This window comes from Amphibalanus amphitrite, unplaced genomic scaffold, assembly GCF_019059575.1.
Source record: "Amphibalanus amphitrite isolate SeventyFive unplaced genomic scaffold, NRLGWU_Aamphi_draft 000614F_arrow, whole genome shotgun sequence".
Classification (NCBI taxonomy): domain Eukaryota; kingdom Metazoa; phylum Arthropoda; class Thecostraca; order Balanomorpha; family Balanidae; genus Amphibalanus; species Amphibalanus amphitrite.
In genome coordinates, this window is record NW_024882108.1 from 405,352 (window position 1) to 420,008 (window position 14,657).

General features: G+C 59.7%; 2 protein-coding genes across 2 annotated transcripts in view; one reads left to right on the forward strand and one right to left on the reverse strand.

Annotated features, from left to right (window-relative positions):
- The window catches only part of LOC122363306 (glycogen phosphorylase-like), a 33,625-nt gene extending 30,179 nt beyond the window's left edge, over window positions 1-3,446 (forward strand). Inside the window, exons 11-15 of the mRNA XM_043332426.1 lie at window positions 129-311; window positions 731-955; window positions 1,198-1,408; window positions 2,007-2,248; window positions 2,808-3,446. Coding sequence (XP_043188361.1) covers window positions 129-311; window positions 731-955; window positions 1,198-1,408; window positions 2,007-2,248; window positions 2,808-2,960 — 1,014 coding nt within the window. The 3' untranslated portion in view covers window positions 2,961-3,446. The remainder of the gene's footprint in view (window positions 1-128; window positions 312-730; window positions 956-1,197; window positions 1,409-2,006; window positions 2,249-2,807) is intronic.
- Window positions 3,447-5,239: 1,793 nt separating this feature from the next.
- Window positions 5,240-14,377, reverse strand: LOC122363307 (galectin-7-like). Its single transcript, XM_043332428.1, has 6 exons — window positions 14,278-14,377; window positions 13,739-13,933; window positions 12,182-12,264; window positions 10,538-10,616; window positions 10,060-10,169; window positions 5,240-6,630 (listed from the first exon to the last, which is right to left on the reverse strand). The coding sequence occupies exons 1-6, from the start codon at window positions 14,338-14,340 to the stop codon at window positions 6,462-6,464; spliced, it is 699 nt and encodes a 232-aa protein (XP_043188363.1). The 5' UTR covers window positions 14,341-14,377; the 3' UTR covers window positions 5,240-6,461.
- Between the last annotated feature and the right edge of the window lie 280 nt (window positions 14,378-14,657).

Consider the following 14,657-nt stretch of genomic DNA (forward strand, 5'->3'; position numbering starts at 1 on the left):
CCCGGATATGACCGGCCTGATTTCACCCACTGTTTGCGGATGTGCTGACAGTGGTGACCTCTGACTCTGACTGCGTTCCCCCGCCGTTCCTGCCTGCCCTGACAGTGGTGACCGCTGTGTGCGCGCAGAAAATCGGCGAGGAGTGGATCACCCACCTGGACGAGCTGGCGAAGCTGAAGCCGCTGGTGTCCGACGCCAACTTTGTGCGCACCGTCCAGAAGGTCAAACAGGAGAACAAGATGCGCGTGGCGCAGATGCTCACCAAGCAGTACGAGATCGAGGTCAACCCCGCCTCCATGTTCGACATCCACGTAAGGCGCGGGGGCGGGTCAGAGGGACGGGGGTGGGGAGCGCGACAGGGCGGCGGGAGGGCACGGGGAGGTGCGGCGCCGCGGGGGCCGTGTGCCACTGTGTGTAATGTGTATCTGTCTGCGTGTGTAGAGGGCGTGCTTGGCGTGGAATAGTGGTCTATGCTGATAGATCACTACCCGCTGCAACGCATCAACCGGGCAGTAAGTCACAGACACATACCGTGTGCTGCGTGCTGAACTGATGGTGTTTTGACTGATGCGTACTCAGGTACGGGAACGTGGGCATGAAAAGGAGCTCTTGGGTTACTCGTGACAGACGTTAGTCCTCTCCCGTTGATGGCTCGATGAGCTCTGGTCGTTTACCCGGCGCAGTTTGGTATCAGGGTCTGACCAGACATCTCCCCCCGCCTCTGCCACAGGTGAAGCGGATCCACGAGTACAAGCGGCAGCTGCTCAACTGCCTGCACGTCATCACCATGTACAACCGTATCAAGAAGGACCCGTCGGCGCCGTTCGTGCCGCGCACGGTGATGGTGGGCGGCAAGGCGGCGCCCGGCTACCACATGGCCAAACAGATCATCCGGCTCATCCTGGCCGTAGGAAACATCGTCAACAACGACCCTGTCGTCGGCAACAAACTCAAGGTAACCAGCGGGGTCTGGGTGCCGCGGGACTGGACGAAGCCTGCCTGCGATCGTCAGACACGACATTTCGGTCGGTCGTGAAGATCTGTCGATGAGTATAACGTTTGGAAGCATGTTATTGTGTGACTAGAGCGGGCCTGTGAGGCGACTTTTTGTCCGTCCGTTTGTATCCACGTGTGCGCGTGCGGCGCCGTGCGGTACTTCTGTGAGTGTAACTCCCTCTCCCGCTATCCGTCCTACAGGTGATCTACCTGGAGAACTACCGCGTCACGCTGGCCGAGCGGATCATCCCGGCTGCAGACCTGAGCGAGCAAATTTCCACGGCCGGCACGGAGGCGTCCGGCACGGGCAACATGAAGTTCATGCTGAACGGCGCGCTCACCATCGGCACGCTGGACGGCGCCAACATCGAGATGCGGGAGGAAATGGGCGAGGAGAACATCTTCATCTTCGGTGGGTGACACAGCGCCGCCGACCGCCGAGGGGTGGGCTCGGGTGACACAGGATGTTTGGACATCATCTGTAGGTTTGGCGCCCCGCCGACCGCCGAAGGGATGGCTTTGGGTGACGAGGAGTATTTGGATATCTTCGATGGGTGCTGGGGCTGGGATGGCTCGAAAATGACTAAAAAATGGAGCTATCATACGGGGATGTCCTAGTATCACAACTCACAACCTTTTTTCAAAAGGTGACGTTTTATTCTGCTCGTTTAGGACGTGCTCCTTATATTGCAACAGCACGCTCCCCTGTTTTTGTCCCCGTCACTCCTTTGTCTCTCCCTCTCATTCCTTCTCAGTCTCCCCATTGCCCTCCCTGTCACACACCATTCGTCTGCCAGCCGAGTCGCCGTCAGACCGCCAGTGACAGATGAACCTCGCCCTGACCCCCGCCCCGCCGTCGGACCGCCAGTGACAGATGAACCTCGCCCTGTCCCCCCGGCCCGCCCCGCCGGCGTACCGACAGTGACCGGTAAACCTCGCCCTGTCCCCCCGGCCCGCCCCGCCAGTGACCGGTAAACCTCGCCCTGTCCCCCGCCCCGCCCCGCCGGCAGGCATGAACGTGGACGAGGTGGAGGCTCTGAAGGCGCGCGGCTACAACGCCCACGAGTACTACAACAAGCTGCCCGAGCTGCGCCAGTGCATCGACATGATCAGCAGCGGCTACTTCTCGCCGCACGACGTCAACCAGTTCAAGGACGTTGTGGACATGCTGATGAACCACGACCGCTTCCTGCTGTTCGCCGACTACGAGTCCTACATCCGCTGCCAGGACGAAGTCAGCAAGCTCTACATGGTGAGTGGCGGTCGCCGACCGCGACTCAAGGCGCCGGCTGTGCTTAGTTTTACCGTTTACGTAGACGATTTCATCATATCAACTTCCTTAGTTGTATCATTTCGCCTTAGTTCTACACATAGTGAATATATCGAGCCTATTGGTGTGTCACTGGTTGACAAAAATGTCTAACTTTTGTTGGATACTTTATTGTCATGCAGTGGCTATTTCCCTAAAATAACCAGCCAAATATTCCGTAGAGTTATTTATTTCTGACGAGGACATCTCATGTATCTCCTTTTGTTTATTGTTCACTAATAATGAGTCCTTGCTGAAATGAATGCACGTTTGATAAAGGGTAGGTAGTATTAGGACACGTGCCTCAGAGCATGTATTCCAAGGACGCGCCCGCCGGCCGCGGTCCGCCGGCGGCTGTGGGCCGCGCGGGCGGACCACCGGGTGCCGCGGTCGGTAGTACCGCCGGCCGCCGTATCTCCGTGTCTCGGACCCGGCGAGCGGGTCCGCCGTCCGGCCCACGTGTCGCCTCTGACCGACCCCGTCCCGCCCGCCGCGTCCACAGAACCAGGACGCCTGGGCACGCAAGGCCATCATGAACATCGCCTCGTCGGGCAAGTTCTCCAGCGACCGCACCATCGCCGAGTACGCGCGTGAGATCTGGGGCGTGGAGCCGAGCATGGAGAAGCTGCCGGCGCCGCACGAGCCGCGCGAGTAGGCCGGGGGACCGGCCGATAGCCGCGCCGTCACTGCCGGCGCCGGCCGCTCGGTCACCTGCTGCCTTTGCCGTGTGCGTGTGTGTGCCGAGCGGTGCGGGGCGTGCGTAGCATTGAGGGGCGGACGTCGGGTCTCAGGTCAGCAGTGCGCCGTGTGTGACAATATCTGACGTGCTATTTTGAAAATGAGAGGTCAGTTGTCCTGAGCCAGATATAGTGTATGTACTCAAAATTTGATATTATGTGCTGAACGTGTTTTAGCCCACTGTCGAATGCAATGTTGACAATAATTAGCCGTAGTTTTGGTGGCAATGCAAGCTCATCTGCATTCGGGGCTCAAAGTTATTTTAGGAGATATTTATTTTTCATATGGTTTCTAATATTCAACTTTGCTTATAGTTACAACTTTGTTCTATGCTACATATACTGGAGGCTTCGGCATATTTGTAGTGCTAGCGACTTATAATAAAATGCGTGAGTGGTTATAACTACGGGTTTGATGGCTATATGAAACCAGTCTTGGTGCCTGATCGCGGGTAGGAGAGCAGTGGATACTATAATTCGACTATCTGAAACCCCCCGACATGTCGAGGACGGTGTATGTCCCCAGTCTGTGGCCCAGAGCGGTGTCCTATCCAATACCCAGTCTCTGTGGCCCGGAGCGGTGTCCTCGCCAGTCCCCAGTCTGTGGCCCGGAGCGGTGTCCCCGCCAGTCCCCAGTCTGTGGCCCGGAGCGGTGTCCTCGCCAGTCCCCAGTCTGTGGCCCGGAGCGGTATCATCCAGTCTCCAGTCTGTGGCCCGGAGCGGTGTCCTCTCCAATACCCAGTCTCTGTGGCCCGGAGCGGTGTCCTCTCCAATACCCAGTCTGTGGCCCGGAGCGGTGTCCTCTCCAATACCCAGTCTGTGGCCCGGAGCGGTGTCCTCTCCAATACCCAGTCTGTGGCCCGGAGCGGTGTCCTCGCCAGTCCCCAGTCTGTGGCCCGGAGCGGTGTACTCGCCAGTCCCCAGTCTGTGGCCCGGAGCGGTGTCCCCGCCAGTCCCCAGTCTGTGGCCCGGAGCGGTGTCCTCGCCAGTCCCCAGTCTGTGGCCCGGAGCGGTATCATCCAGTCTCCAGTCTGTGGCCCGGAGCGGTGTCCTCTCCAATACCCAGTCTGTGGCCCGGAGCGGTGTCCTCTCCAATACCCAGTCTGTGGCCCGGAGCGGTGTCCTCTCCAATACCCAGTCTGTGGCCCGGAGCGGTGTCCTCTCCAGTCCCCAGTCTGTGGCCCGGAGCGGCCAGTCCCCAGTCTGGGACACGGAGCGGTGTCAGCCAATACCCAGTCTGTGGCCCGGAGCGGTGTCCTGGCCAGTCCCCAGTCTGTGACCCGGAGCGGTGTCCTCTCCAATACCCAGTCTGTGTCCCGGAGCGGTGTCCTCGCCAATACCTAGTCTGTGGCCCGGAGCGGTGTCCTCTCCAATACCCAGTCTGTGGCCCGGAGCGGTGTCAGCCAGTCCCCAGTCTGTGGCCCGGAGTGGTGTCAGCCAGTCCCCAGTCTGTGGCCGGGAGTGGTGTCAGCCAGTCCCCAGTCTGACCCAGAGAGGTGTCCTCTCCAGTCCCCAGTCTGTGGCCCGGAGCGTTGTCCTGGCCAGTCTCCAGTCTGTGGCCCGGAGCGGTGTCCTCTCCAATACCCAGTCTGACCCAGAGAGGTGTCCTGGCCAGTCCCCAGTCTGTGGCCCGGAGCGTTGTCCTGGCCAGTCTCCAGTCTGTGGCCCGGAGCGGTGTCCTCTCCAGTCCCCAGTCTGTGACCCGGAGCGGTGTCCTGGCCAGCTACCAGTCTGTGGCCCGGAGCGGTGTCCCCGCCAGTCCCCAGTCCAGTCCAGACCGGTGTCCTGGCCAGTCTGTGACCCGGAGCGGTGTCCTCTCCAGTCCCCAGTCTGTGGCCCGGAGCGGTGTCCTCTCCAATACCCAGTCTGTGGCCCGGAGCGGTGTCCTGGCCAGCTACCAGTCTGTGGCCCGGAGCGGTGTCCTGGCCAGTCCCCAGTCTGTGGCCCGGAGTGGTGCCAGTCTCGGCGCGGTGACCGGGTCAGTGTGTGCCGTACGGCTGCCACCGATCGACATAGCCCCGGCACGGAGACACACGCGGTCACCTGGTGCTCTGACGGCGTCCTTCGCTCGCAGTCTGCACACACCGCCGGCGGCCGGACCTTGGTGCCGCGCTGCCGGCGGGCACTGGGTGCGACTGGCCGCCGCCACTGTACATACGATGGACGGGATGACCGCCACAAGTTAAATATGCAGCCGTTAAAATGTAGGTTACCGTATATATTTATAAACAGCCGTCCCAGAACCCAATGCCACAGCACAACCATGTCAATGCGTGCCCACTGTTACAGACTGATGCCGGAACACTGTGAGGTGTCGCAGGACATCTAAGGACGCGTCCGCCTCTGTCTTTATTCGTGTTAAGGCCATCTGAGCTGCGCTAACGCCCGGCACGTGGGCTATGTGTCGGCCCCGCGAGGCGAGGGTAGCCGTCTCAGAGAGGCCATCAGTCGGACGGATGTCGAACGACCACAGCGCCACATGCCAGCTACACACGATACAGGCATACGTTTGATTGTGAGACAAAACTCGGGGTAGTCTGTCCGTGACCCCCCCCCCCCCCCCACACACACACACACACAGACGCGCACACACGCACACCTGTTTTCCACACAACGAGCGAGGTTCACAATACACGACCTCCGCGGCTTTTCTCGCCACTTACACACCGCGGTAACCACCGACACGCACATGGCGCCTTATTGCTTATCTGCGGGTACCGGCGGACAGCGCCGAACCAAGGCACGGGACACTGGAGCAGGCGCCGCGGCTCGGACGTACCGTGGGGACACAGCGCGCGCTCAGCCTCTTTGAACACATAGTCAGCGGTAAAAGCCGTAGTAATCCCCGGGGTAAAACAATGTTAAGTTGATTACACAGTAATTAAGTGCACCACGATTAATGGATCTGGCACCATATAGGCATGTCCAAGGCTGGCAGCGTCACCGACAGCCGTGGGTGCCTGTTCGTCTGTGCTGCCCTATCAGTGCCACCGATTAAGCGTATATCACCTAGCCTCTCGAGCAACATGTCACGCCGCTCAAGCCGATAATCAACTTGTAACACAGTGATTACACCGTACTACAGCTACCTAACTTCGTATAATAAATATAATTCGGTTCCGAAGGAATGCTTAGAAATGGCGCTGATTACAACTGGCACCTGTTATTGCCTTTTTCGCTCCAATAAGGGCGATACTGCCGGTTGAAGGACTGCTGGTGATTGTCATGGGATTCTAACAGCGCAAGAAGAAGGGAAACATCAATATGGAGTGTATTAGAGGCTCTTTGAACCCTATCACCGGCTGCTCTTTGCGAATTACGTATAGTGACTTCAAAGTTCAAGCTACCGGTATCTGTCCTCGCCGACCTCAGGCTGCCAGTAGACGGGCCGGCCAGGTCTCCCGGCGCCCACCACGTGCCTAGAACTGGATGAGATCCTTCGAGTTGGGCTGGAAGAACACCGACTCGATGACGACGTCTCCTCGCACGTCGATGGCGTCCAGCGAGGCCTTGGAGAGCCGGTGCGGGTACTTGACGAGGAGAGCGCCGTCGACGAGCACCTCCCAGGAGCCGGGCCGGCACACGAACCTGGCGGAATAGGGGACTCACTGGTCACAGAGGAGGACAGAGACAGAGAGACAGACAGGGAGCAGTAACGGTGCGCCGTCGACGAGCACCTCCCAGGAGCCGGGCCGGCTCGTCCCCCGACCTCACCTGAGCCGGACCGGCACGTCCCCCGACCTCACCTGAGCCGGACCGGGCTGGAACGGACGTCCCCGACCTCACCTGAGCCGGACCGGCACGTCCCCCGACCTCACCTGAGCTAAGAGGAAGACGCGGTGGGCCCACCACAAAGCCGACTGGGTCGAGTTCGGGAGGGCATGTGAGGCAGCCCTCTCCGTCCCGCCCCCCCCCCCCCCCACAGGCCACGGTTCAACTTCTGGCCACCCGATTCACCGCAGCAGTCTAGGACGCCGCGAAGGAGTTCATCCTCCGGGGAGCTAGAAGAGACGCCAAACCGTGGGCTCTCCACCCGGACCTTCAGCTGGCGACTCAGGAACGCCGGGCAGCCAGAGACAACGTGAAACCGGGAGACCCCCAATCGAGAACTCGCTGGATCGAAGCTAAGCGCCGGGCCAGCCAAGTGGAGAAGCGAGTTACCAGAGAACAATTCCGGGACTTCGTTACCACCGAGCTGAACCGACCTACCAGCGTGGGCCGAGTCTCCCGGCTCCTGAAGAAGTGGGAGGGCGCCTTGGACGACGACCACCGAGAGGGCGAGGCGATGCGGATCGGAGACCGGTTGCTTGAAACAGCCGAGGAGAAGGCCAATGCGTTCGCCGCCCAGTACGCCCACGTCTCCCGCCAGGTGAGGGCGCCGAAGATCGACCGAGCCGCGCGACAACGACTGTCGGATCTCAGACCGCGTCGCTGCGCCGACTGTGACGGCAACCACACCGGGTGCTGCTCGCCATTCTCCGAGGAGGAGCTGATCAGAGAGGTCCAACTTCTCCAACTGAAGAAATCACCAGGACCAGACGGGATCATCAACGAGATGATCAAGCATCTCGGTCCGGTGGCGCGCAGAGCCCTCCTCCGCGTGATTAACCTCTCGTGGAGAGTCGGGGAAGTCCCCCGGGAGTGGCGCACGGCCACCGTGGTCCCGATCCCCAAGGCCTCTAAGGACAAGCGTCTGCTGACGAGTTACCGCCCGATCGCGCTTACAAGCAGCGTCTCCAAGCTCGCCGAGCGACTGATACTAGCTCGGCTTGCGTTCGTGGCGGAGAGTCGCGGCCTCGTCCCTGATAAACAGGTGGGCTTCAGAGCCAAGCGGTCTGCAGAAGACAGCATTGGCCGGCTCGTCCAGAACGTCCAGGATGGATGGCAGCGGCCCAAGTATGACAGGCGTGCTGAGCGACCGGACGGCAGCACAGCCCAGAAGTACCTCCTCACCGCGTACGACTTCAGTCGAGCGTACGACGTGGTGGACCACAAACTTCTGAAGCTGCGCCTCCTCGAGCTGGGCCTCCCTCTGTGCCTGGTTCGCTGGGTGTGGAGCTGGCTACGAGACCGTCGAGTGCGGGTTGAGGTGCAGGGTGCGCTCTCCAAGGAGCGGATCTTCCGCGCGGGCCTCCCTCAGGGAAGCGTCCTGTCCCCCCAGTTGTTTTTGTTATGGGCGGCAGGACTAGCCGAGGCTCTCCGCGCACCTGGTATCTCACCGTACATATACGCTGACGATACTGCTGTGCTCAGCTCCGGAAGCACTCTGGAGACGGCGATACAACGCGCCCAGACAGCGGCAGACGTTCTGGCCGCCTGGGCTCACCGAAACAAGATGCTGGTGGCCGGAGAGAAAACCCAGCTGCTAGTGCTGTTGCAGAACGCCAAGGACGCCGTCGGGTGCACTATCAAGGTGTCAGGGAAGAGGGTGCGGGCGGGCGACTCACTGGTGCTCCTGGGCATCGAGATCGACCGCCGACTCCAGTTCGGAGCACACTGCCGCCGTCTGAGAAGACGGGTCCGCCCCCGCGTCGCTCACCTGAGACGCCTAGCCGGCCGTAGCTGGGGGCTGGACGAACAGGCTCTTCGAACAGTCGCCAACGGATATGTCCGGGGGGCTCTGGAGCACGTTGCCGCTGCATGGCTGCCAGCAGCTGCGCCATCTCACGCCGAGCTCATTGAGCGCGAGATGAGGGCGGCCGCGCGGATCGTCACCGGATGCCCCCGCTCCACGCCGACACACGCGGTGATGGTGGAGGCGGGGCTGGCCCCTATGGAGGAACGGAAGAAGGTCCTCGCCGCTCGGCTACTAGGCCGTGCCCTGGCGTTACCGCCGACCGACCCCCTGCGCAGGACAGCTGAGGTCTCGGCGCCCTCGCGGCTGTCTTCTGTGCGGGGGTGGCGAACGCTGGGCCGCCAGATGCTGGCTGAGGTGGAGGTCACCGCACCAATCGAACCGGTGCTGCCTCCTTGCATCCCGCCGTGGGAGCGCGGAGGAAACGTCACATTCTGCCTGGACGTGGGGCCGCTACGAACCGGTGCGACAGAGGGAGAGAAGATACGGGCTGCCACCCGTCATCTTGCCGCTCTGCCACAGAGAGCAACCTGGTTGTGGACAGACGGCTCCGTGGAGGGTGGCGTCAAGGACGGAGGTTCTGAGCTGTGGTCATCTGGTCGGACGGGGAGGAGGAAGACCTGAAGACACCGGCCGGTCGACACTGCTCCAGCTACCGAGCAGAGATGCTCGCCCTGGCGTCCGGGCTTGAGCACCTGCTCGACAACCCACGAGACCGTGACATCCCCATCGTGATCTGCACGGACAGTATGGCCTCCCTGGCTACCCTCCGGGCGGGGCCAACCGCGCAGACGTCACCGCTAGGCGTCAGGATCTGGCGGGCGTTTTCGCGTCTGTCCCGGGAGGGTCACCGCCCGATTCACGCCCAGTGGGTGCCTTCCCACTGCGGGATCGAAGGCAATGAGCGGGCAGACGCCATAGCAAAGGAAGCGGCGGAGCTACCACAGGAGGACATCACCGTCGACACCAGGACCATCTGCCGAGCAGTAGCCAGAGCCGCCAGAGAGGCTACCATCAAGAACTGGCCAGCCGGGTGGTTCCGGCCCGTGATGGGCGACCGCCTACCGCCCCGAGTTACCGGCATGGAGCGGTCCAGCGCGGTGGATGTCCACCAGCTGAGGGCCGGGCACTGGTCTGGTGCCCGGTCCTACCTGCACAGAATCGGACGCTCACCGTCTCCGATCCCTGGCGGATGCCAGGGGTGCAACAGAGACGAATGTCGAGAGTCCTGGTGCCCCCTGTGCCGAGAGGAGCCGGACAAGCCGGACCATGTCCTCCTCCGCTGCCCCGCCCTGATGGGAACGAGAACAAGAACATCCACCCGGAACCGGAGGAGGTCCGGGAGACCGCCGTGGTGGCGGCCCTGGCGGCGGCCGCCAGAGGCGCCCAGAGCCGACAGGCTACATTCACTGAAGTGGAGGGAACAACAACAACAACCTCACCTGAGCTGGAACGGACGCCCCGCTCGGAACGGGAACCCCTCCGGCCGCTGCTCGCGACCCCAGCCGGCAGCCTTCGTGTTCAGCACCATGATGTCGAAGTTGTTGTTCACCTGCGGTCGGGGAGGGGGGAGGGGGGGGCAGTGTGAGGCAGGACTCTACTGAATACTGTCCTACTGATACGGGGAGGGACGGTGAGAGGCTGGACTGGACTGACCCTGAGAGACGGTGGAGTGTCGGACTGAACACTCGACCGAACACTGATTGAGAAGACAGTTGGGAGACTGTCCCTTGGGAACCTGAAGACACAAACTGTCCTCTGAAGGTCTGAGTGCGGAGATGCTGACCTCTGAGGACCGGCTTAGGGCACAACTACTGTCCTCTGAGGGTCTGAGGAGGACAGAGATACTGACCCCTGAGGACCTCAGATCCTGTCCTCTGAGGACCGAGGACATGTATTCGTGAAAGTGGCGGCCCTCACCTGGAACCGGGGGTTGAAGTGGAGAATCACCTCCGGCTCCGGGTACAGCTGACTGCCGTGACGCAGGTCCACGAAAAACCTGGACGAGAGAGAATGGGGAAACAAGTAAAACGAAACATTCCTGATAAGGAAGGAAAACGTGCTGAATGCTGATGTGGGAGGCTCGCGACAAGTTAACCCGCGCCCTGATGGAGTCTGCCGAGCAACGCAGTCTGATGGGGGGGGGGCATTTTGCCCCCCCCCCCCTAAGATCTCGAGAACCACGCAACATAGCGACAAGCAGTAAACGGCGTTGGATAGCCCCAACGGGGAACTACCTTGTGACCCAATTTCATTGACCTCGGTCAAACCGATGACGTCACAGGTCAGGTCAAAGGTCGAATTTTCACCGTTTACAGGCATTTCAAGAAATGCGTTGTAAAATCGAGTAAAATGCATTTCATTGAAAATCATCGATGGGGAAATGTTCTTCAAACACATATTTTGCTATTTGAAGTCACTGATACCAGGTCAGGTCACAGAGGTCAGGTCACTGGGGGGATCACAATATGAAAGTGTCGTGTGATACATGTTTTATGGTCCATTTTACATGACAAATGCGATAATGTGGGTCAGGCAGACTTTTGGGCCAGCTTAGGTCACGTTTTGGTCAAGGTCAGGTCAAGGTCAGGTCAAGGTCAGGTCAAATTAGATCAAATTTCAAAGTTGATATTTTTGCATAAAATGGGTATCGATTCGATGCAGCTTGTCACGGGGAGTTCAATGGTGGTCTCCGTTTTGCGCTACGAGGTCTAGAATTGCTAAAAATTGAGTTAAAAAATTTGACGTCATGTTTTTTGAACAGTTTTTCACTATAACTTGGCCAAAAAAAGAGGTATCGATCTAAGATTTGGTATGTATATCGAAGAGCGCAGGGACTATCACATATATTCCGGTTTTTTTTCGAAATTCGAAAAAAATTGGATTTTTTTAGTTTTTCTTAAAAAATCAATTTTTTTATTTTTGGGGGTGAACATCCCACAATTTCGAGAATCCGAGATAGTAGTTTTGTAGCGCCGTCTTTTCTCTACACAACCACATAAAGAACTTTAAAATTGCTTATTAACTGTAGAATTGGTAAGCGTTTCAAGATGACATGTTTTTTGCTCATTTTCACTCGAACACGACCTCAGTTTGACCTCAATAACTCCTGACCTAAGGTGACCTGTGACTTGAGATTTTGTGTGAAGGTGTCAAATTGATGCCCGGTAAGGTACCCAAAATTTGGCGGCGCTTTCTCGCTATTTAAGAAAAACCACAGGGGGGCCAAAATGCCCCCCCCCCCCCATCAGGGCGCGGGTTAATATAAAAAATCTGAGTCGAAATGCGATTATGTTGAAAACTAGGACGAGTCATCATCAGGGCATATTTTGAAGAACGGCAGAACCGATAAGTTAAACTGGATAAAAAAACATGAAATTAATAAGCCACAGATTTGTTGCCAACTATGGAACCGAGATCCGATGCCTACCATAGATGGAAAACTGCGCAGCTGAGACACGGTTTATGTGATGTCTCGTGACAGCCGTAGTTAGCGATATAGAAACAACCCAACCGTTCCACCACGATCATCCTGAACACGCGCACTCCCCGGCACCGACTCACGAGAAGGGGAGCATTTTGACGCGTCCGGTGAGCCGAATCTCGCCGCCGTCCTGAATCGGCTCCGGCAGTCGGCACGGGAACTCCTGTGGAAATGTCGCGGCTTGGTGACCGACGCTGCCGCGGGGCAGATATTGGGGGTCCGTCACACAGCGGCGGGGGGGGGGGGGTCGCGGGGTATTGGGAGGGGCGACAGACTACATGGCGGGGCGGCACACTGTGCTCTACTGGTACTCGGGTCTCTGCTGGCCAGTCTCACTCACCGGTTGTCCCACCGGGTGTGTCTGTACTCTGCAGGTACCCACCAGCTGAGTCTGCAGGTACCCACCGGCTGACTACTCTGCAGGTACCCACCGGCTGTGTCTGTACTCTACAGGTACCCACCGGCTGAGTCTGTACTCTGCAGGTACCCACCGGCTGAGTCTGTACTCTGCAGGTACCCACCGGCTGAGTCTGTACTCTGCAGGTACCCACCGGCTGAGTCTGTACTCTGCAGGTACCCACCAGCTGAGTCTGTACTCTGCAGGTACCCACCGGCTGTGTCTGCAGGTACCCACCGGCTGAGTCTGTACTCTGCAGGTACCCACCAGCTGAGTCTGTACTCTGCAGGTACCCACCGGCTGTGTCTGCAGGTACCCACCGGCTGAGTCTGTACTCTGCAGGTACCCACCAGCTGAGTCTGTACTCTGCAGGTACCCACCGGCTGTGTCTGCAGGTACTCACCGGCTGAGTCTGTACTCTGCAGGTACCCACCAGCTGAGTCTGTACTCTGCAGGTACCCACCGGCTGTGTCTGCAGGTACTCACCGGCTGATTCTGTACTCTGCAGGTACCCACCAGCTGAGTCTGTACTCTGCAGGTACCCACCGGGCTGTGTCTGCAGGTACCCACCGGCTGAGTCTGCAGGTACCCACCGGCTGAGTCTGTACTCTGCAGGTACCCACCAGCTGAGTCTGTACTCTGCAGGTACCCACCGGCTGAGTCTGCAGGTAGCCACCGGGTGTGTCTGTACATACTCTGCAGGTACCCACCGGCTGAGTCTGCAGGTACCCACCGGGTTTGTCTACAGGTACCCACCGGCTGAGTCTGTACTCTGTAGGTACCCACCGGCTGCAGGTACCCACCGTCTGAGTCTGTACTCTGCAGGTACCCACCGGGTGTGTCTGTACTCTGCAGGTACCCACCGCCTGACTCTGTACTCTGCAGGTACCCACCGGCTGAGTCTGTACTCTGCAGGTACCCACCGGCTGAGTCTGTACTCTGCAGGTACCCACCGGCTGACTCTGTACTCTGCAGGTACCCACCGGCTGAGTCTGTACTCTGCAGGTACCCACCGGGTGTGTCTGTACTCTGCAGGTACCCACCGGCTGAGTCTGTACTCTGTAGGTACCCACCGGCTGCAGGTACCCACCGTCTGAGTCTGTACTCTGCAGGTACCCACCGGCTGAGTCTGTACTCTGCAGGTACCCACCGGCTGACTCTGTACTCTGCAGGTACCCACCGGCTGAGTCTGTACTCTGCAGGTACCCACCGTCTGAGTCTGTATTCTGCAGGTACCCACCGGCTGAGTCTGCAGGTAGCCGCCGCCGTCCGCGGCCAGGGCGAGCGCCGGCGCCGGCCGCGGCGGGTACAGGCGCACGTCGTCGGCGTATCCGACCGCCTGCAGCTCCATGGTGCCCGTGCAGTGGAGCGTGCTGGCGCGGGAGGGCGGCGAGCGAGCCCGGAACGTGGCAAAGTGGCGCCCGTCCACCGCCAGCTGCCAAAACACAGGGGGGAGGTCGAGTCAGTGCCGGTGGGGACATGGTACCCGACAGTCGGTCAGTAACAGTGGTGACACGGGGCACAGTCGGTCAGTGTCAGTGTGACAGAGGGGATAGTCGGTCAGCTAACAGTAGTGACAGAGGGGGCAGCCCGGTCATAGTTGACTGGAAGACACAGTCTGTTACCGATCAAATACTTAAATGTCCGGAGGATAGGCCCATTGACGGGGAAAACAGATCACTTGGGTATATCATCGCAAAAAAACCTTAGGTACTCAGAAACTCGCTTTCCACAGTAAGCTGTTCAAACGAGGAGCGTCCAGAATGAGGTGCAACTGACCCGGTACGTTTCGTCGACGCAGAAGATGGTGAGTTCGAACGGCTGGCCGGGTGTGAACGGCATGGCTGGCTGGCCGCAGATCTCCTCCGTGCCCCAGGTACCCGACTGGGGGAGGGGGGGGGGGGGGGGAGGGGGGGGGGGGGTGAACGGCATGGCTGGCTGGCCGCAGATCTCCTCCGTGCCCCAGCTACCCGACTGGGGGAGCCGGAGGGAGGGGGGGGGGTGAGCCGCAGATCTCCTCCGTGCCCCAGCTACCCGACTGTGGGAGGGGAGGGGGGAGGGGTGAACGACAGATCTCCTCCGTGCCCCAGGTACCCGACTGTGGAGGGGAGGGGGGAGGGTGAACGACAGATCTCCTCCGTGCCCCAGCTACCCGACTG